This window comes from Barbatula barbatula, assembly GCF_947034865.1.
Source record: "Barbatula barbatula genome assembly, chromosome: 25".
NCBI classification, from domain to species: domain Eukaryota; kingdom Metazoa; phylum Chordata; class Actinopteri; order Cypriniformes; family Nemacheilidae; genus Barbatula; species Barbatula barbatula.
This window is the reverse complement of record NC_136788.1, coordinates 16,521,444-16,542,392: the sequence shown is the minus strand read 5'-3', so window position 1 is coordinate 16,542,392 and position 20,949 is coordinate 16,521,444. Positions and strand designations below refer to the sequence as shown.

Here is a 20,949-nt window from a genome sequence, read left to right as displayed (position 1 = left end):
ACATTAATCTTGAACGGACTGTCAGAGTACGAACACTTGTGGTACCGTGTGAAGAGAATATCTGCTTCGTATTTGAGGGTGTGATAGATGTCATTGATGTTGTCCTCTGGAGAAATCTCTTCCCCTTCACTACAATAACACAAATACATCACTCAGAATCATGAGCACAAATCTTTTACAGGTTTCCCCACAAGAAAAAAGACTCTATATGTACTCTAGAGTTTACTATGATAAACTGAAAGGAGTTGAAGTATACTGTAGTATATTATAGCAAATACTACACTTTAATATATACAATAGTGAAATACTTCAATGTTTACTTTAGTTAACTGTAGCGTACTGTATATTATGGTAAACACAACACTTTGCTCATGTATATTACAGTATTCTTTAGTATATACTGTGTATTTACTTCAATAAAACATTTAAGTATCTAGGAATTGCTTGGATTACTGACGAGTTCAAAGGTTAGGATCTCACCTGGAGACCCTCAGGGTAATCTGGACATAGTTTAAGAAGACAGTCCTGCTAAACTCAAACTCAAGGCGAAAATAGACCTGCAATGAACCAAATAAAAACAAACTATCAATGTCAATGAGAAAAACAACAAGCGACGAGACAGAAGCAAATGAAGCAGGACATTTGTGTAAATAAAGCTGCTCTTCAGTCATTGGCTGGAGTAATGGATTTAAAGTGAAGGTCCCACAGAACCAGCAGGGGAATGAAGGATTGTGGGACGCCGCCAGCGCTGGAGAAACTAAATAAGGTGAATCACAGAAGAGACCTGCAAACTCTCAGGGTTCGGGAACGAGACGATCGGTATGTGCAGAATGAGCTCAGACTGCCATCAACAAAGATCTACGTATGAAAAGAATTATGGGATTTCACCCCATCGATGATTTTCCACTGGGTTTGGTATACGTCACAAACACAGCTCTGACCTCGTAACTTTGAATATGTGACATTTTTTCCAGATGAGCTGATTTTCATGGAAATATATTTGTGTAAGCTGTTGTTCACTCAGATTCATCGCTAATATTGAATGCACGATGGATTGGAAGGGTTTGGGTCTCACCTGAGCGTTTGACTTCATGAAGGGAGCGCTGATGTTGCAGGTCCGGTGAATATTTGGATCATCAAAGTTTGGACACTTTATCGCAACGTCTGAAGGTCCCTGAAAGACAAACACACCCTCGGTTTGACTCACACACACAGACTGTGGCACATCTTTCTCATGTCTTACGACTGTGAGAGAGAACATTAAAGACAGACCTTCACCACCAGACTGGAGAAGAGAAGGTTTGAAGAGTGTGTCACGTGCAGGATGGTGTTGTATGCGTTCTCTCCTCTGTTCTCCAAATGAGCCTCCATCAGAACTTTCCTCCTGTGGGCTTCTATCACCCGCTCACTGCTCATCCTCACCCTCTGACGGGCACACACGGGCCACCCCAACGTCTCCTGACGCCCACAGAACTGTCTGAGACACACAAAGAGAAAGAGAGAGTCTGTGAATGTGCGTGTGTGTGTGTGTCTTTGAGTGAATGTAAAGTGTGTGTGTGTGCATGTGTGTGTCTTTCGAGTGATGGTTTATGTGTGTGTGTGTGTGTGTGTGAGCATGTGTGTGTGTGTGTGTGTCTTTGGGTGAGAGTGTGTGTGTTTGTGTCTTTGGGTGTGTGAGCATGCGTGTTTGTCTTCGAGTGAGTGTTTGTGTGTGTGTCTTCGAGTGAGTGTTTGTGTGTGTGTCTTTGGGTGAGAGTGTGTGTGTGTCTTTGAGTGTGTGAGCATGCGTGTGTGTCTTTGGGTGAGTGTGTGTGTTTGTGTCTTTGGGTGAGAGTGTGTGTGTTTGTGTCTTTGGGTGAGAGTGTGTGTGTTTGTGTCTTTGAGTGTGTGAGCATGCGTGTGTGTCTTCGAGTGAGTGTTTATGTGTGTTTGTCTTTGGGTGAGAGTGTGTGTGTTTGTGTCTTTGGGTGAGAGTGTGTGTGTGTGTGTGTTTGTGTCTTTGAGTGTGTGAGCATGCGTGTGTGTCTTCGAGTGAGTGTTTATGTGTGTGTGTCTTTGGTTGAGAGTGTGTGTGTTTGTGTCTTTGGGTGAGAGTGTGTGTGTTTGTGTCTTTGGGTGAGAGTGTGTGTGTTTGTGTCTTTGAGTGTGTGAGCATGCGTGTGTGTCTTCGAGTGAGTGTTTATGTGTGTGTGTCTTTGGTTGAGAGTGTGTGTGTTTGTGTCTTTGGGTGAGAGTGTGTGTGTTTGTGTCTTTGGGTGAGAGTGTGTGTGTGTGTGTGTTTGTGTCTTTGAGTGTGTGAGCATGCGTGTGTGTCTTCGAGTGAGTGTTTATGTGTGTGTGTCTTTGGTTGAGAGTGTGTGTGTTTGTGTCTTTGGGTGAGAGTGTGTGTGTTTGTGTCTTTGAGTGTGTGAGCATGCGTGTGTGTCTTCGAGTGAGTGTTTATGTGTGTGTGTCTTTGGGTGAGAGTGTGTGTGTTTGTGTCTTTGGGTGAGAGTGTGTGTGTTTGTGTCTTTGAGTGTGTGAGCATGCGTGTGTGTCTTCGAGTGAGTGTTTGTGTGTGTGTCTTCGAGTGAGTGTTTGTGTGTGTGTCTTTGGGTGAGAGTGTGTGTGTTTGTGTCTTTGAGTGTGTGAGCATGCGTGTGTGTCTTCGAGTGAGTGTTTATGTGTGTGTGTCTTTGGGTGAGAGTGTGTGTGTTTGTGTCTTTGGGTGAGAGTGTGTGTGTTTGTGTCTTTGAGTGTGTGAGCATGCGTGTGTGTCTTCGAGTGAGTGTTTATGTGTGTGTGTCTTTGGGTGAGAGTGTGTGTGTTTGTGTCTTTGGGTGAGAGTGTGTGTGTTTGTGTCTTTGAGTGTGTGAGCATGCGTGTGTGTCTTCGAGTGAGTGTTTATGTGTGTGTGTCTTTGGGTGAGAGTGTGTGTGTTTGTGTCTTTGGGTGAGAGTGTGTGTGTTTGTGTCTTTGAGTGTGTGAGCATGCGTGTGTGTCTTCGAGTGAGTGTTTTTGTGTGTGTGTCTTTGGGTGAGAGTGTGTGTGTTTGTGTCTTTGAGTGTGTGAGCATGCGTGTGTGTCTTCGAGTGAGTGTTTTTGTGTGTGTGTCTTTGGGTGAGAGTGTGTGTGTTTGTGTCTTTGGGTGAGAGTGTGTGTGTTTGTGTCTTTGAGTGTGTGAGCATGCGTGTGTGTCTTCGAGTGAGTGTTTTTGTGTGTGTGTCTTTGGGTGAGAGTGTGTGTGTTTGTGTCTTTGAGTGTGTGAGCATGCGTGTGTGTCTTCGAGTGAGTGTTTTTGTGTGTGTGTCTTTGGGTGAGAGTGTGTGTGTTTGTGTCTTTGGGTGAGAGTGTGTGTGTTTGTGTCTTTGAGTGTGTGAGCATGCGTGTGTGTCTTCTAGTGAGTGTGTGTGTGTGTTTGTGTCTTTGGGTGAGAGTGTGTGTGTGTTTGTGTCTTTGAGTGTGTGAGCATGCGTGTGTGTCTTCTAGTGAGTGTGTGTGTGTGTTTGTGTCTTTGGGTGAGAGTGTGTGTGTTTGTGTCTTTGGGTGAGAGTGTGTGTGTTTGTGTCTTTGGGTGAGAGTGTGTGTGTTTGTGTCTTTGAGTGTGTGAGCATGCGTGTGTGTCTTCGAGTGAGTGTTTTTGTGTGTGTGTCTTTGGGTGAGAGTGTGTGTGTTTGTGTCTTTGAGTGTGTGAGCATGTGTGTGTGTCTTCGAGTGAGTGTTTATGTGTGTGTGTCTTTGGGTGAGAGTGTGTGTGTTTGTGTCTTTGGGTGAGAGTGTGTGTGTTTGTGTCTTTGAGTGTGTGAGCATGCGTGTGTGTCTTCGAGTGAGTGTTTGTGTGTGTGTCTTCGAGTGAGTGTTTGTGTGTGTGTCTTTGGGTGAGAGTGTGTGTGTTTGTGTCTTTGAGTGTGTGAGCATGCGTGTGTGTCTTCGAGTGAGTGTTTATGTGTGTGTGTCTTTGGGTGAGAGTGTGTGTGTTTGTGTCTTTGGGTGAGAGTGTGTGTGTTTGTGTCTTTGAGTGTGTGAGCATGCGTGTGTGTCTTCGAGTGAGTGTTTATGTGTGTGTGTCTTTGGGTGAGATTGTGTGTGTTTGTGTCTTTGGGTGAGAGTGTGTGTGTTTGTGTCTTTGAGTGTGTGAGCATGCGTGTGTGTCTTCGAGTGAGTGTTTATGTGTGTGTGTCTTTGGGTGAGAGTGTGTGTGTTTGTGTCTTTGGGTGAGAGTGTGTGTGTTTGTGTCTTTGAGTGTGTGAGCATGCGTGTGTGTCTTCGAGTGAGTGTTTTTGTGTGTGTGTCTTTGGGTGAGAGTGTGTGTGTTTGTGTCTTTGAGTGTGTGAGCATGCGTGTGTGTCTTCGAGTGAGTGTTTATGTGTGTGTGTCTTTGGGTGAGATTGTGTGTGTTTGTGTCTTTGGGTGAGAGTGTGTGTGTTTGTGTCTTTGAGTGTGTGAGCATGCGTGTGTGTCTTCGAGTGAGTGTTTATGTGTGTGTGTCTTTGGGTGAGAGTGTGTGTGTTTGTGTCTTTGGGTGAGAGTGTGTGTGTTTGTGTCTTTGAGTGTGTGAGCATGCGTGTGTGTCTTCGAGTGAGTGTTTTTGTGTGTGTGTCTTTGGGTGAGAGTGTGTGTGTTTGTGTCTTTGAGTGTGTGAGCATGCGTGTGTGTCTTCGAGTGAGTGTTTATGTGTGTGTGTCTTTGGGTGAGAGTGTGTGTGTTTGTGTCTTTGGGTGTGTGAGCATGCGTGTGTGTCTTCGAGTGAGTGTTTGTGTGTGTGTCTTCGAGTGAGTGTTTGTGTGTGTGTCTTTGGGTGAGAGTGTGTGTGTGTCTTTGAGTGTGTGAGCATGCGTGTGTGTCTTCGAGTGAGTGTTTATGTGTGTGTGTCTTTGGGTGAGAGTGTGTGTGTTTGTGTCTTTGGGTGAGAGTGTGTGTGTGTGTGTGTTTGTGTCTTTGAGTGTGTGAGCATGCGTGTGTGTCTTTGAGTGAGTGTTTTAGTGTGTGTGTGTGTCTTTGAGTGTGTGAGTGTGTGTGAATGTGTGTCTATGTGAGTGTGAACAAACCGGCGATCTAATAAGTCAGAGCTGCTCTGTAGGACAAGGTTTGGAAAACACTGATCATCATCATCACAACCATTCCAGAATGGAAGCTAGACAGAGAGAGAGAGAGAGTGAATCTGAATGAGACTGAATCCAGGTTAAAGCTGAAGATTAGCGGTCTGTCTGTCTGACCTCTGACATCAGACTGGTGGGCCAGCCATCATCCAGTACAGGACCCTCCTCCTCGTTCTGCAGTCCAACATTCACAGTGAAAATCAACGGCTGTGTGTAGTCTGTCACTTCCTGTTTGGACACAAACACTCACATTTCAACAATTAAAAATAGTAAATGATGGTTGTAAATCTACAGCGGCCATCAAAACATACAGTATGTATCACTGTTAAAATGTCACTGTGATGACTGTTAAAGCAATTGCCACCTATTAAACATGTTATAAACTCACATGTACGTGAAAGAAGACTCGCTGGCAGTATTCTGAATCAGGATGAATGGTGATGTCTGTGGGCTGCTGGAGGTCTGTGTTGTCAAACACCGCTCGGGTGAAATATCTGTTCTGCTCAAACCTACAGCTGTACCTCAGCGCTGAAGTGAGAGAGAGATTGATGGTAAAGAGACCTTTCAAACAAACATCAGACTTGATGTTAGGACAGCGTCACATACCCACTGTTTTTGGATCAGATATTGGCGTCTGCGCTGTGACTTTGAAACAAACTGTGGCCAACATACACGACACCTCACGTCCGGCTCTGACGCAGTCTTTATTAAACACATTCACCTTCGAGGGTTCAAAGTTCACGCGGATCCCCACACGCACAACGCTACGAGACCTGCTCAGAAACACACGCCAACAAGACATAGTCTGACTTCAGAATTGGGCAAACTCTCCATTCGTTCTCTTAGTTTCATTCACACTTTATAAACATTAATGAATGCAAACAATCAACGATGTTTTGCAGCGCAAATAAATCTATAATCTAACCTTTATTTGACTTGATAAATCATTTAAATCAATACATTACATTTTCAAGTCGAAATGTATTTGGTTCTAAGTCATTGGCATTTGTAACGTTGATCACAAGATTTGTGAAACTTTGAAACCCACCAAAGCAGAACCGCGGCCCCCAAGGAGCCCACGGATAGATCTACGAGTCCATCTTTGTTCAAGTCCATAGTCCCGTGAACGCTCCGGCCAAAGTACCGCAGACCCGAGGAGATATCACTGCCCGATATCCTCTGTGAGAGAGAGAAACAAGACTTTAACATTGAATAAATCAATAGGCAACGGTAGCAGTGACATCACCCAAAAATCTGAAATTCAGTCATGCTTTATTCCCCCTTATGTGGTTTAAAATGTGTATGTGACTTAGTGTTCTGCAGAGGAACACTAAAGGAGGTATTTCGAGAAAATGGTTTTGTGATCATACAATGGAAGCCAATGGGGTTTGACCATGAACGTTCTTCAAAATATCTTCTTTTAGACTATAAGAATTGAATGAATTGCATAATGTGCTTCAGCTGGCTTGAGTCAAACCTGTTTGTGTTTGGGGTGGATGCCGTTTTGCCTGCCGTAGAAAACATAGATCGCCCCCTTGTGGTTTTCCTCCAGCGGCGCTCCCACCACCAGCTCTCTGAAGCCATCTCCATTCAGATCCGGAAGAGCAGACACGGCCGCGCCGAACCGAGAGTCAAGAGTCTGTTCTGATGGTCCAAGAGCTCCATCTGCTATAAAAAATCCCTGTTGGAACGCGAGAGACGAATCAGAGATGAGATCTTTTACGTCGCATTTATTTCTTTAAGGCATCAGTGCGATTAAATGGAGAGCGAAGGGAATCATTTGCTGAAGTCTCAGATATTTCTCCTGAGAAAAAGTCAGAATTGTCACAAATCTCTCCGTTAGTTTGAGAAGAGATGTTTGTCAAGTTTGCGATCAAAAGTCAATATTTATGGACTTCTCATTATCAACATTTCTCATCGCAAGATTATTTTTCCTTTACAATCTACACTCATCTTATATCATGTGTTTCAACAATCGTCTCGTTTCTTTTGGATGACTTGAGCTGTCTGATCTCACCTCTGTGTTGATGGTGTAGATGTAGACGCGTCCCGCCTCCCAGCCTCGGTGGAAGTACATGGGAGCGCTGACCAGGAGGAGATCCGTCACTCCGTCGCCGTCCAGGTCGACAGGTGCCAGTTCGCTGCCATAATACGACCCGATCTACCGAACACAAAAAATAAATAATCTAGACATTTTCTGAACTCACATTTCACTCCTTAAACTTTCCTCAGACTTTCAACAATGGAACGGAACATTCAAGAACAGAAGAAAAACTTTATGAAATAAAGTTATATACAGCATAAACGTTTCGTATACACACACACAAACGCAGTCTGGTGCATAACAGGTTGATGGTCGTGTCTCTTCGACCGGAGCGTTTGAGTGTTTGTTGCGTGCAGTCATGCGGGCCACGCACACACAAACACATACACACACAGATGAGATGCACATGGGCTCCAGAGACGCCTGCCATCTGAGTCTAGACCTTCATGCGGCGTCTCTCGTCCGCACACATGTTCTGCATTAATCTACCCATCAAACGCCACCGTCTCAGCGAGAGAGAGGGATGAAGAATAGAGCCACAGGGAAACCTGATGGTTCAGGCCAAGAGAACGAGACAGGAGCTCATCGTCTGACACACACGTTTACCGTTATCCACAATAAATCCCCACATAGTCACGCTTAATCCTGTTCAACCAGCAACATATATCACAGACAAGACGTTGTTATTGGATGGATGACCTGATGTCCGTGCAGAGAGTGAATAATGGTGAGGTTTCCACTGTTGGTCAGGGTGAAGATGACCACTTTCCCCGTGTGGTTGAATCGAGGAGCTCCAGCGACGTACAGCTGACCGTGTTGAGCCGAGAGCACCGAGGACACCATGTACCCTAAAAACACATCAAATTCACACCTGACATGAATGACAGCCGAAGTAAATCTGTTTAATAAGAATACACAAAAATCGGCCAGTTTTGGGTAAAAAAAAAGGATACACAAGTATAATGCAATATGGTACTATACTATACTACTATACTGTAAGTGTACTATTTTAATACTACTTGGGAGTAAACTGGCCCAATTTTTAGTTCGTAAAAGTGCATCAAAAGATTGAGTAGAAGTACAGAGTACACGCTTAAGTATCATTTTAAGTATTTCTGTAAAGAGGTATACTAATGTAGCACACTTTTTGTAGATGATTTTCTTACCCAGATAAGCTCCGTGGTTCTTCAGTTCCTCTGGAAACTCTTTCAGATAAGAGGATTTGGGGGGGATGACTTTACCGTGACGGGTCTCCTTCAGAACCGCTCCGTTCCAGTCGTACGCTCCAACAGCCCCAACCAGAATCCCGTCCTGCAGAGAAACAAACACATCTTCTCTTATACGCTTCTCGATTATAAACGTTACGAACTGTTGAATGAATAACATACACACATATCACCTGTGGGACTCGGTGAGTATTATGGTACATTGCCAGTGATTAAAGTCCCATACATGATGTTAAAAGAGAGCTTGCCAAACCCTCCCGCAGCTCTTAGAGCGTCTGCCAAAACTCTGCACCGCATTAACATCAGCACCTCTCGAACACAACTCAACCGATGACCAACATCACCAAACCACAACCCACAGCGACCCGTTCAAAGTCATTCCCATCACACCCTGACTGAATGTCCAACAAACAACAAAGTGGTGTTTAAAGCCATGGTATTAAAGAGGTTTAAAAGTGGTTGCCATGGTGTAAATACATGGATACGTTTTACAAGTCACATACTAACACAAACTCCAACTACGAGCAATAATAAGACTAGAGGAAAGATTTGGCTGATGCGCAGGTTAATGCACAAAAAAGCATTTGGAGAGGAAACAGTCGGGATGATATTTGGAAGAAGGACCAGAAGCAGCGGGATGAGTCAGAGGAGAAACGTATTCAGTCATCTGTAGCTCACCGCTCTGTGTGCCAAAACCTTTCTCATGCAATGTCGACGTGGACGCTTGAACCGCTGCCATGGCACAATTGCAAAATAAACTCTCTCCGATACTCTCGGTACGAATTGTTCCATTCATTTTATGAGTTGTGCTTGCTAAAACAAACTCGTGAACAAATACTAAATATTAAATGTGAGTGGAACCGAAAACAGCATAACATGCTACTAACTATTCAAAAAAGCACAACATCGCTTAAGTTTTCAGGTAGAAAATGTCAAAATCACTTTATTTGTATTTGGTTTGATGGAAGTGTGCAGTATCTTACTGTGGTTTGTTAAAATGTAGGATGATCATTTCAACCACTATACCTGAGAAAGCTGTAGAATCAAATCAATTCACTTCCTATTATAGAACAGAAAATAAGACATTTTGAAAATGTTTCATGCAACGGAAGTCAAAGGGGTTCAGGGTTGTTTGGTTACCAACATTCTTCAAAATATCTTCTTTTCTGTTCTGCAGAAGAAAGAAACTCATGAGGATGAATAAACAACTATTTTTGGGTGAACTATCCCTATAGCTGGTGACACAATTCTGAAAAGTATATGAAAATAACGTTTTTAAAAATCTGTCTACATTTAGAAAACAGTGCAGATAAACAGTTTTCATTCTTGGTGTGCACACGCTACACAAATGTTTGAACGGAAACTTTCAAAGTCCTGCGAGACATCACAAAGTGCATTAGCGTAATCTGTCTATTGTGGTTCATTTTCTCTTTCAGCTCAATAATCTAGTAAATGTTTTTATTCATGCGTTTGGCAGAAGCTTTTATCCAAAGTAATTTACAGAACATTCAAGCTATACATGTATGACTATGTGCATTCCCAGCATTCCTTGCATCAACACAGGGGTTCAATTATTTTACAGCCGCAAACATTTAAACATGTGATGTACGATGTAAAGCATCCCAAGTCACTCACTTTAGGACAATCTGTTCCATCATCATGTCTTAAAAGGCAGCCGCCTATGTAGGCAATGAAAAAGCTCACAGGGTTTTGAGTTTTTGAAGGTCTGGCACTTCTTTATTTCATACGAAAGCAAAGCAGTCTAGTTAAGCATGTCACGCACAAGCTAATAAACCGATTTCCACATTTTTATTTTCATCGGATTACGTTTTATTTGCCGTTCGGCGGTCACCGAACCGTTTTCCATAAGAAAACAAAACACAGTTATTCCTTTAAAATATTTACAGCCACAAGCAAATAAAGCAAAAAGCTCCATCACAAAGGCAGTCACATGTACGAGAGCTCACATTATAACACAAGGGCACGTGTGTGTGTGAAGCTGGAAAAGCTTGAATCAACAAAACCATATGTGTTTTCTGGACCACGTCCCCACGCAGAAATCCAAAGAGGAAAACTTTCCGAGACGATATCTTTCCTCTCAGATTGCCATTGTCGAGAGACGCTCCAGGGATTTTGTTTTTCTTGGTGTAAGTTGTCCTTCTACTAAGTCTAAACCTTCATTCCCCTCACCTGTATCATTCAGAGCATTTCTCTGAACCACTCTCAACAACTTTAGACATCATCAATCTGCCTCAATGTGATCGAACTACAGGAATGTAATGCTTCTGTGAGGCGAAAAATACAGTAAACAAACGATTCTTTACATCTTTATTTTGACCGCGATAGCATAGTTTCTGCTCCGGGCTAATGGAAGAGTTTAAAACACGAGGCGAAAGGGTAAAGAGCGATATAACAACATTTCACGAACACCGCTGAGTGCTTAATGCAATATGGTCAATATTTACATTTCTTCTCTGAACTCACCTCCACGATATGAGAGGAGAAACCAGCCTGAGACATCTGCAAACCAAAGGCCGTCTCGTTCTGGATGGTACCTGCAGAAAAGATGAATGATGAATTTGATTGATGTATTATGGTTAAGATGTGATTTCTCTATCATACCCTCCAGGCTGAAGATTTTCTCTCCGAGAGCATCGACGATATCCTTCAGTGCAGATTCATCCGTCACGCTGAAGAAATTTTCTTCGGGATCTGTGGCGATGGACTTGATTTCCCTCAGGAAGGCCTCGGGATTGATGCCTCGCCGATTGTAGTAGCCAAGAACCTGAAAATGCATTAGAATAGTCAAACCGTGAGACAACGGCATGAGAAACGACGCTCGGGTGTCCACACCTGCCATTTCGTCTCAACACAACTCGAGAATCTGAGCATCTGGAAGATTCGCTTCGACTCACAGCGATCCCGTACAACGTGATGTTGTCCTTCTCGCTTTCCTCAACGACGCTCTGTAAGTCTGCGCTGTCGTGCGACTCCCCGTCTGTGATCACGATTATGACCTTCTTAGCATCCGGACGACCTCCGTGTTTGAACGCTTGAGTTCTGTAATAAATACACAGATTTCAATTATGCTTGCTAGTAATGTTTTAGGACTGATTTAAAACAACAAGTGCTTTACGAAAACATCAAATAAAGCATTTTACGAACATGTCAAATACACAGGATGTAAAAGTTACATTAGCATAAGCACTTTTAGAGCTATATCGTACCGTGCCACATTAATCCCCAGAGCCGTGCGGGTTTCCTCTCCACCTCGCTGCTCGATGTTTTTGGCAGCGGCTACGACCTCATCAACCGTACGGAAATCACTCAGACGAAACTCATGGACAACTCGCTCTCCATACTGGACTATTCCAACCTGAGAACCCAATCCGAAAGCTGCTCGGTTAGAAAAATAGTCGAAGTCTAAAAATAGAGCCTGACTCGATTATTCTGATTTGTTGTGATATATATACAGAACAAGAGACACAAGAGCAAAAGATAAAGATGAAAACACATAAGAGGCCAAACTGATTTTGCGGCTCATGAGCACCTGGATTTGTCCTGGGCCGATGTAAAACTTCTGCAGGACATTGATGAGGAAATCTTGCACCTCATACCAGGGGTAGATGGAGTTTGATCCGTCTAACACAATGACTATGTCCATGTAAGTCTCACATCCTGTGGAAAATATCTGTTAACATTTCTTTCAAATTAGGAACGATTAGGAATATAAGACATCCGTGGTGTGAATGAACAAAGCTTTCAGGTGATTTAGGTGTTTTAGGGTGATGTGACAGATAATAATTTGTGTGTGTGTGGTCAGCATCTACAGGGAAAAGACTTTATTAAGAAGCATTTCACTTTCACATTTAGTTCTTTTATTCTGAAGAGGTACATGTGGTTTTCTTTACTTTGAAAGGCCGGAGCAATGGTGTGGGTGAATTTAAACGTGCTGTTGACCCTCGAGCAGACACCCGGGGTGTAGTATGAACTTCCACACTCATGTGACCACAGAGGTCCACACGCCTGTAAAACAGCACAGTGTTAACAACATTAATGTTGAACGCAACACTTAAGTTGTAATGCAGACTCACCACAAAGCTGTTGTCTCTGGGGTCTGAGGTGAGAGTCATTCCTAACCTCATTCTGTCTTTGCGCTCCGACACATTGTTCAGGGAAATCTTTCCTTCAGAGAAAAACAAAGAACATAATCCATTGAAAATAGTCAGCTCAATATATCATCTGATGTTGTAATCAGACCGGTGATATGATGCTGTTATCAGACGGGTGATACGATTTTGTAACCAGATGGTGATATGATGCTGTTATCAGACGGGTGATACGATGCTTTAATCAGACGGGTGATAGGATTTTGTAACCAGATGGTGATATGATGCTGTTATCAGACGGGTTATACGATGCTGTTATCAGACGGTTATACAATGCTTTAATCAGACGGGTGATACGATGCCGTAATCAGACGGGTGATACGATGCTGTAATCAGACGGGTGATACAGTTTTGTAACCAGATGGTGATATGATGCTGTAATCAGACGGGTGATACGATGCTTTAATCAGACGGGTGATAGGATTTTGTAACCAGATGGTGATATGATGCTGTTATCAGACGGGTTATACGATGCTGTTATCAGACGGTTATACAATGCTTTAATCAGACGGGTGATACGATGCCGTAATCAGACGGGTGATACGATGCTGTAATCAGACGGGTGATACAGTTTTGTAACCAGATGGTGATATGATGCTGTAATCAGACGGGTTATACGATGCTGTTATCAGACGGTTATACAATGCTTTAATCAGACGGGTGATACGATGCCGTAATCAGACGGGTGATACGATGCTGTAATCAGACGGGTGATACAGTTTTGTAACCAGATGGTGATATGATGCTGTAATCAGACGGTGATACGATACCTAGATGCAGCCTTGTGCAGTTGGTCACAGGTTTGTTATCTATTGGACATCTGTAGACATCACCCGTCTGCTGTTTACCACTCTTCTCAAAGGGAGCACCAACTAACAGCCTGAAATACAAACAAATATTTGCTCAAATACCTACATAACATGGATAATTTGAGCCTTTTTACATGCTTGTTTAATTAAATTACTTTGCAAATTAATAAATAATGCATTTTATAATTAAACTAATTTGGCCAACATTATATGTACTGTTTTTGGTAAATCTGGAAAAAATAGCATGAGCCCAACAGAATGAAGCTCTTCAACAGATTTTCCAGCTTCAGCTACAAATATCCCAGAAAGCAACTGCACAACACTGCAATGCTTCTCACATCCAAATGCAGCCACAAGCCACATCCCAAAGTTTGGACGGTGACATCCATTCATGTGAATGTTTACATTCCTCTCTTGCCGCTCTGACCCTTCTGTCAATCCTGACATACCTTCATCACAAAGCCTGTTGAGAAAACAACTTGGAGCGACATGAGGACGTTTGGTCTTGGCTCCTCAGAGGGATTCGGATACTTGACTTGATTCTTTGTAGCGGTTGTTTTTAACTTTGACCCTGTGATGGGCACCGCTCTGAATGTCACTTACTGTTGGAATGTAAGATTGCCGCTGGCACCCGTAGTGAAGGTTTAGTCTATGCTGAGAAAATTGTGTGAAGAACGTCGTTTTTCTAAGCTATTTGACGCTAATACAACTTGCCAAAACATCCAGATCTCAAACTGGAGCTCAACCGCCACTGAAAAATTATAGAGCTACACACTGTATAACATTTAAAACCATCAAAACCCAACAGCTGGGCCAACTTGAAAGAGCTTGAAGCCGTTTTTAGTATTAACATTTAACTTTTTAAATGTTTCCCTTTAACTTCAAGAGCTCCATTGACATTTTTTAAAAGCATCAATACAAAGTCAACTGAGGTCATTGAGTTCTTCTCTCAAAAACAGTAGACGTGTCAGACTCAAATCCATTTAGTTGGTCTTTAGTCTGAACCCAAAAGCATGTGTGTGAAACAGGATTTGTTCAAATTTCTATGGGTTTAGAAATCTGACTATAATTGGACTTTCAGAAATGTGTTTTGGCGTGAGAAGTCAGATCAGATTAGTATAAGCATTATCCCAGATGTAACGGTGCCGTCTGAACAAACAGATTGAATTACATCACTCGCAAACAGAATAAAATTGTTGATTTGTGGGAAGAGGAACGTGAGAGGTCAAGTTTACCCTCCAGAGTATCGCGATATCGTTGCTCGATCTGCAACTTAAATGACTGGAAGTTAAAATAAAAATGATTGCCGGGAGTTTATAATGGCTCCATTACCCACAAAAGTAGCTTATAATACAAATATAACATTTATATTTAGCAATTTTTTGAATAATAAATAAATATCTCTTTGACAAAGGGTTAACATAAACAAGTTCTGAATGGATGTTTTATCGACATTTATCTTTAGCAACACTAATGCTGGGTTCACACCTAATGCGAACAATCACGTTCCACGCTCTTTTTTACTCGCCTAGCGGGAATAGTGCCTTATTTTCGCTTGAGTGACCTGAAAAATATCCCTCGACTGGGAGTGTCTTCACGTCTCCGGACCCATCAAACAGTAGGTGTCAATGAGCGAGTTGCGCGAGTTGAAATATCCACTCGCGCATTTGCACTCTCGCTGGTAAATTTGCATTTTTCGCATCGCCTTCCGAGAGTTTGCGTCTATTTGGTCTTTGCACAGGCTTTGTATGTAATTTACTCACGCAAACCGCTTAATCCGCATGTGGTGTGAACACAGCATAACATCCTCTGAATTTACGCACTATTCCACCAAAGAAAAACCAAAACAACATTCCTGCAAAGTAAATCTCATTCCAGAGGGACGAGCGCGGCACACGGTTTGTCTTGATCTGCTATGTCTGAGATGGGATGCACAGAAGGAGGTTTGGGAATTACAGGCCACAAAAAACATACTTTCCAGAAGTCGCAAGTGCTGCCGAGACAAGTGCAAATACTTTCCACTTATTTACCTGCGGACATCAAAGAGCCCCAGATTTCTCGCTGCTGGGGAACCGTGACTTATTTATCCAACCTCAGGATGAAACAACAGGAAGCTGACGTCCGGATTTGTGGTTTTTGTGCAGTAGGAGTTTGGTTAATGATGTTTATTCTTTTGTGTCTAGGGTTTTTATGACTCAAAAACAATAGGCTGTGTTTTAAAAGGCCGTAAACGATGACAGCGTAAGTATAGTTGATTAGTCTTAAAATGAGTTACAGTAAAAATCTGGACGGGTAACAGTAAAGACGGGGCGGCACTGTTTGCTCAACAGCATTTCACATGTTTACGCTCTTAAACATACATTCTGTTTAGACGTTTGTCTGTATGTTTTAGTGCAGGTTCAGCAACCGATCTCACAGAATTAAGACAAAGAGATTCATTATAAACCTGATGCTATGATAAAAAAACAAAACTTACATCATCGGTTTAAATGAGAAACGCTTCTGTGTACAGCTAATTCTTTAGCCATAAATCTGCGCAGACACTGTTTGCAGTTGAGATGTGACATTTAATGTAATGTTGCAAGAGCGAGACATGAGATGAGACCATTTCAAGACCAAATCTGAGACTTTATCTTTGCCAGCAGACTGTGGAAGCTGAAAGTGTGCGAGCGATGACATTTCACAGCAGGGTTTCATCTGATAAAACACAGATGATAAAAAAGAGTTTCACAAAGACAAACAGCTGCTGAAGTCCTGCTTATTACTCACAAATGAGATCTCGAAATTATCTCAGATCAAACAACACCAATCTCAGATGAAACTGTGCTCACATTTTCCAAGAAACCAAAGTAAAACGTCAACGATCTCAATGTTATTGGAACAAATGCGCATGATGAGAGTTGCGATGTCCGTAATAACGCATAACTCTTTTGTGTCCAAAAGTTTAAGAGAAAAATCTGAGACAAACGTTGCTAAACTTCAATGAAACGACAGGAATCTTAGAAATGTTTTAACAGGCATGAAACAGCAACATCTGAGCAAAACATGAACCATCTCAGATCCACATTCACACGGACCAAAGAACATCTCTCATTATGAACATTATGAATATATAGTGAGAAATCATTTACACAGAGATCAGTAGGATAAACATCATGTTACCATTTCCGTCCTCCGGCCTCATGCTGTTGAACTGTGTATCCAAACTGCGCGTCCCTTGACCCCTGGATGATTTTTGCGTGCCGTGTGTCGATGTTAAAGCAGGTCTGGGGCACTGAAACAAAGAAAGAAAAACATTGCTTGAAAAAGGAACAGCAACTCACATGATGGTGCTTGATTTGGAGTAAACCATTTTGGCATGAATCCAGTGAAATAGCAACGTTCAATATCACATGCATTAATCAATGCGAGAGCGCTGTTACAAAAACACAACTCATCTTACACGCGTCCCATAGATGATAAAGAGAACAGACAATAAAATTCACGATAAAAGCCATCAAAGGCATTTCTCTGTCCTTTTCCCCGGTGGATCATCCTCTCAACCGCACAAGCTTCTGGATTTCATTAAAGTATTTATCAGGAAAGGTCACTTGGATGAGAGGAAGGAATATGGTATCACAGAAACCTTGTCACATCACCTTTCAAGTTTCATTTCCTCAGGAAACGTTTCCCCTGACGGGAAAGAAGAAAAAAGTTCAAGATGGGTTTATACAAATCATATTTCCTTTGTATTTCTATCCAACAGAAGGTCTGAAATCTCAAACTCAACGTCCCGTGCACTTAACACATCAGAAAGAAAAATTTACTTCTGGTACTTTGTCGATTCAGGAGATGGAATTTGTTTATTTGATCACCCCGTACTTTGACTAAACGTAACTATTAACCATCAATGTGTCTGTTCAATTGACAGACGCCTTTCTTCCCCCATGAATTAAAAATATACAACATCAGACCCTTTATTGTTGTGTTCAAGGATGTGTGACTCATTTTGAGTCAAGGATGTGTTAAACAACAATTTTGTCTCTTTTTTTTTGCGAACATTTGACTACAAAAAATTACAAAACTGAACGCATGCTGACCTCATGTGACAACATGCCCCGGTTCTCATAAATCTGGATTCCCGTGGAGATCTGGTGAGATTATAATGATGCTTCATGTATGATTCACACAGATAATTCAGCCACATGTTTCGAATGAAAGCAAAGCCCCGGTAAGAACAGTAGCACTCACGTACTTCATCATCTGAGACGCTTAAAGAGATAAAGACTCAATTATTTATCACCTCGTGTGTCCGTAACTTCTACTCTCATCCTAGTGATCTGATGCCTGCATAGCGACACTAACATTAGGGTGCAAAATGTAAAAAAAACACCCCAAATGTGATCTGACCGTTCTGAGACACATTCCACAAAATCTGATTGCAATTGGATTTCAAACCACACTGTGGTTTGGATCCAGTTCGTAAACATTCAGATTACACACAACTAGATGGACACGATTCAGACACGACAAAAATCAAATCTGATACTGCTGCCGGTTGGAAGAGTTCTGGAGACGTGAATCCAAAGCAGAAGAAAATATTTAAAGGGATGGCAAAACATACAGATTCTGTCATCATTTATTCACCCTCGAGTGGTTGTAAATCTCTGTGTGACTCTTTTTTCTGTGGAACACTAAAGGTGATATTTTGAGAAATGTGTCAGTGGTGCTGTGATCATACAGTCAATGGGGTTCAGTGTCGTTTGATTATCAACGTTCTTCAAAATATCTTCTGTTCTGCAGAAGTTTGAGAACGTCATGATGAAAGTATCCCAAACTTCACCTGGCATGATGCTAGAATGCGTTTAAAGAGACAGTGTGGTTTTGATTTAGCTGAAAGTAGGTTCAAATCTGTCTGAAAAAAACCAACGCAAATACTTCCTGTCCAAGCAGCCAATCAGAGCTTTAATCAAGAGTCGCCACGGTAACACAGTAATAAAACCAACATCTCTCCCGTATTCCGACTTTATAGCTGCCACACGTTGATATAAACCATAAGCCTTGTGTGTTTCATTGGTTAAAATGGATGGAGACCCTTTATCCAGAACGAAGATTCTTTTATGACATGCCTCCAAATCATTAATGGAAAAAGAGAAACATGCACGCTGGAGACAAGAATGCACTTTCCATTCGAGGACATTTCATTTTTTTAAAGAAGGCATTTGGGAGATCATGGCACTTAGAGACGGTGTAATGAATCTACGCCTTCTACTGGATCACACATGTAAATGCAACACATGGACAGGGTTAGTCAACTCCTGAGTCTGGTTTCAACCCAAATCCAACACACCTGTCTGTCATTTGCAAGTAAGACTTTGGCTAGTCGGTTCAGGTTTATATTTTCTGTATATGTTTATTTTTTGTAAACAGCAATGGATCTTGTTTACAGTCTGTGGCGTTAGATAGGTTACTCGTACACAGTAAATGACTTTGACTATTTCACTGGTGATGCAAGAACGCACATTAATTCCACACAAAATGTCACATCTGCGATGCATTAGAGTAGCTCAGAGGTCACGTCTGCATCCACCATCAATTATTTTTCTGCTCAATGTCTTTATGCACCGACTCTGAAAATGTATTTGAAATTTAGATAAATGTTTGCAACCCCTACGGCACAATTTATTTAATGCCGTCCGTCATGATATGATACTATTGAAATAACAGACATTCTCGTGTTCTGCTGGTTCTAGATAGGATGGGACTACCTTCATGGGCGAAGGTCTGATGTCACTGTTTTCCAGCTCATAAATCGTCCCTCAGGGAAAATAAATACAGATTCATGTGCTGTGCCGTAATCCACAGCAAGCGTTTATTAAGCCAGTTATCAAACCCACGTCACACTTTGCATAATTCCATAACATTTCAAAGAGATTCAGATTTTGTGTTTGATCCGGCAAAACATCTCGCTCGTAAAATTCCGCCCTGGAAGTTGGCGGCTACCCTGATCATACTCTCTTCCAAGTTTCTCTTAAGACAATTTAGAGCTCAATTACGTGTCTTGAACTATGAAGGACAAACTTCTGAGCCTCCGAGACATTCTGTGCCTAAACATGTGTAACAGATGTATGTACGAGTATAAAAACCAAGGAACCCACGCAGACATAGACATGGAGTTATACACCTGCAAACCCCCTAAAATGAACTTGAATCCCTCGCATGCTTTAACAGATGAACTGACCTGGCAGCAGAGAGCCGATCCACAGGAGCAGGACGTAAGAGTTCTCCATAAGTTCATACGTGATGAAATCAGTGCTTGTGTGTTTGACGTCCTCACAGCAGAAGCAGAAGATCACATCTGATGGAGCCCTGAAGAGCAACAGAGCTTCATCACAAGAGGAGGAGCTGACAGCGGCTACTACAAGAGACCTGCAAGCACATGCACACAGAGAAAAAGAGAGAGAGAGAGAGAGAGACAACTTCAAACACAGAGAGACACGCGAGAGAGAGAGAGAGAGAGAGAGAGAGAGAGAGAGAGAGAGAGAGAATTATGCCAGGTTATTTCACAAAGTGCAACGTAAAGGTTATATGTGTGAAGTCAGCCAATCAGATGCTTTCCGTCACTGACCCTATTTACTTTCTTAATAAGCGTTTTTGAATTGAATATAAAGTATTTATTATATTGTGCATATGTAATCCACAATAATTCATTATATATACTATGTATTATTGCATATGTGATTTATTTGCCAACTCTTGAACTTGTTTCTAGTAACTTATAGCTGTTGATGTGGATGTGAATGAATAATTCAGTCATTAATGGTTCTTTCCCCACAAGTTGAACTACAGTGGCTTTAAAAAACAAACGGTTTAGCAAACGGTGTCACAAGAGTGATTCAGTGATACTGGAAGCCAATGAATCTCCTGGCGGCTGCTGAAGAGGAAATAAGAGCGACCGCAGCACTGGATGCTCTGCATTAACACTTTACCTTCATGCGGTGAAACATGTGGCAAGTGTGTTTAAGACCCCAGACAGGAGGAAATAACAACAGCATCCAATTATGAGTTTTATCACCACCTTATGATAAAGCATCTTACGCCATTCAAAACCATTTTACATTTGTCAGCTTTTATCCAAAGTGACCCACAGAACACAACCACCACCGATTGAGATACAAAAAATATTTATATTATATTATTTTTGAAATGTAAGTATGATATTGATGTAATTTTGGGGAGTTTAACCCCATTTAACAAAACTACGTTGAATTTAAAAACATGAAGAAGTACACGCATAAATATACACTTGTTCATAACTTGCACATATTTGTTGTGAGATGAGAAGTTATCCAAATATTCTGGAATATCCATCAGCCCAAGTCGTCAGTCAGACGCTATAAAGTCTTAATAAAGATTTTTGGAGGGTGTGTTCGGCATAAATTAATAACGTTCACAGCCAAGACTTCTGTAATTAATCCTGCGTCCAATTTATTGAGACCACAGAATGACCAGATGTGCTAAAACAACATCTACCAGCCACATCAATGCACAGTGAGTTAAGTCTGAAACATGAGGTCATCTTGAAGAAACAGAGACTCACAACAGGATGGAAGGGTTGATTTGCAGAGGTTTGGCTTCGTTCAT

General features: G+C 41.9%; 1 protein-coding gene across 1 annotated transcript in view; it reads right to left on the bottom strand.

Moving 5' to 3' along the window:
* The window catches only part of itga11b (integrin, alpha 11b), a gene marked incomplete at its 5' end in the record, with an annotated part of 26,342 nt that extends 5,393 nt beyond the window's left edge, over positions 1-20,949 (bottom strand). The window contains 24 exons of the mRNA XM_079450949.1: positions 46-129; positions 481-557; positions 1,076-1,174; positions 1,273-1,477; positions 5,028-5,113; positions 5,196-5,306; positions 5,467-5,606; positions 5,685-5,851; positions 6,127-6,257; positions 6,556-6,759; positions 7,096-7,239; positions 7,822-7,970; positions 8,289-8,433; positions 10,833-10,903; positions 10,971-11,133; positions 11,264-11,408; positions 11,576-11,724; positions 11,899-12,026; positions 12,260-12,374; positions 12,443-12,534; positions 13,288-13,397; positions 16,489-16,600; positions 19,547-19,734; positions 20,906-20,949. Of these exons, the coding sequence (XP_079307075.1) occupies positions 46-129; positions 481-557; positions 1,076-1,174; positions 1,273-1,477; positions 5,028-5,113; positions 5,196-5,306; positions 5,467-5,606; positions 5,685-5,851; positions 6,127-6,257; positions 6,556-6,759; positions 7,096-7,239; positions 7,822-7,970; positions 8,289-8,433; positions 10,833-10,903; positions 10,971-11,133; positions 11,264-11,408; positions 11,576-11,724; positions 11,899-12,026; positions 12,260-12,374; positions 12,443-12,534; positions 13,288-13,397; positions 16,489-16,600; positions 19,547-19,734; positions 20,906-20,949 (3,059 nt within the window). The remainder of the gene's footprint in view (positions 1-45; positions 130-480; positions 558-1,075; positions 1,175-1,272; positions 1,478-5,027; positions 5,114-5,195; positions 5,307-5,466; positions 5,607-5,684; positions 5,852-6,126; positions 6,258-6,555; positions 6,760-7,095; positions 7,240-7,821; positions 7,971-8,288; positions 8,434-10,832; positions 10,904-10,970; positions 11,134-11,263; positions 11,409-11,575; positions 11,725-11,898; positions 12,027-12,259; positions 12,375-12,442; positions 12,535-13,287; positions 13,398-16,488; positions 16,601-19,546; positions 19,735-20,905) is intronic.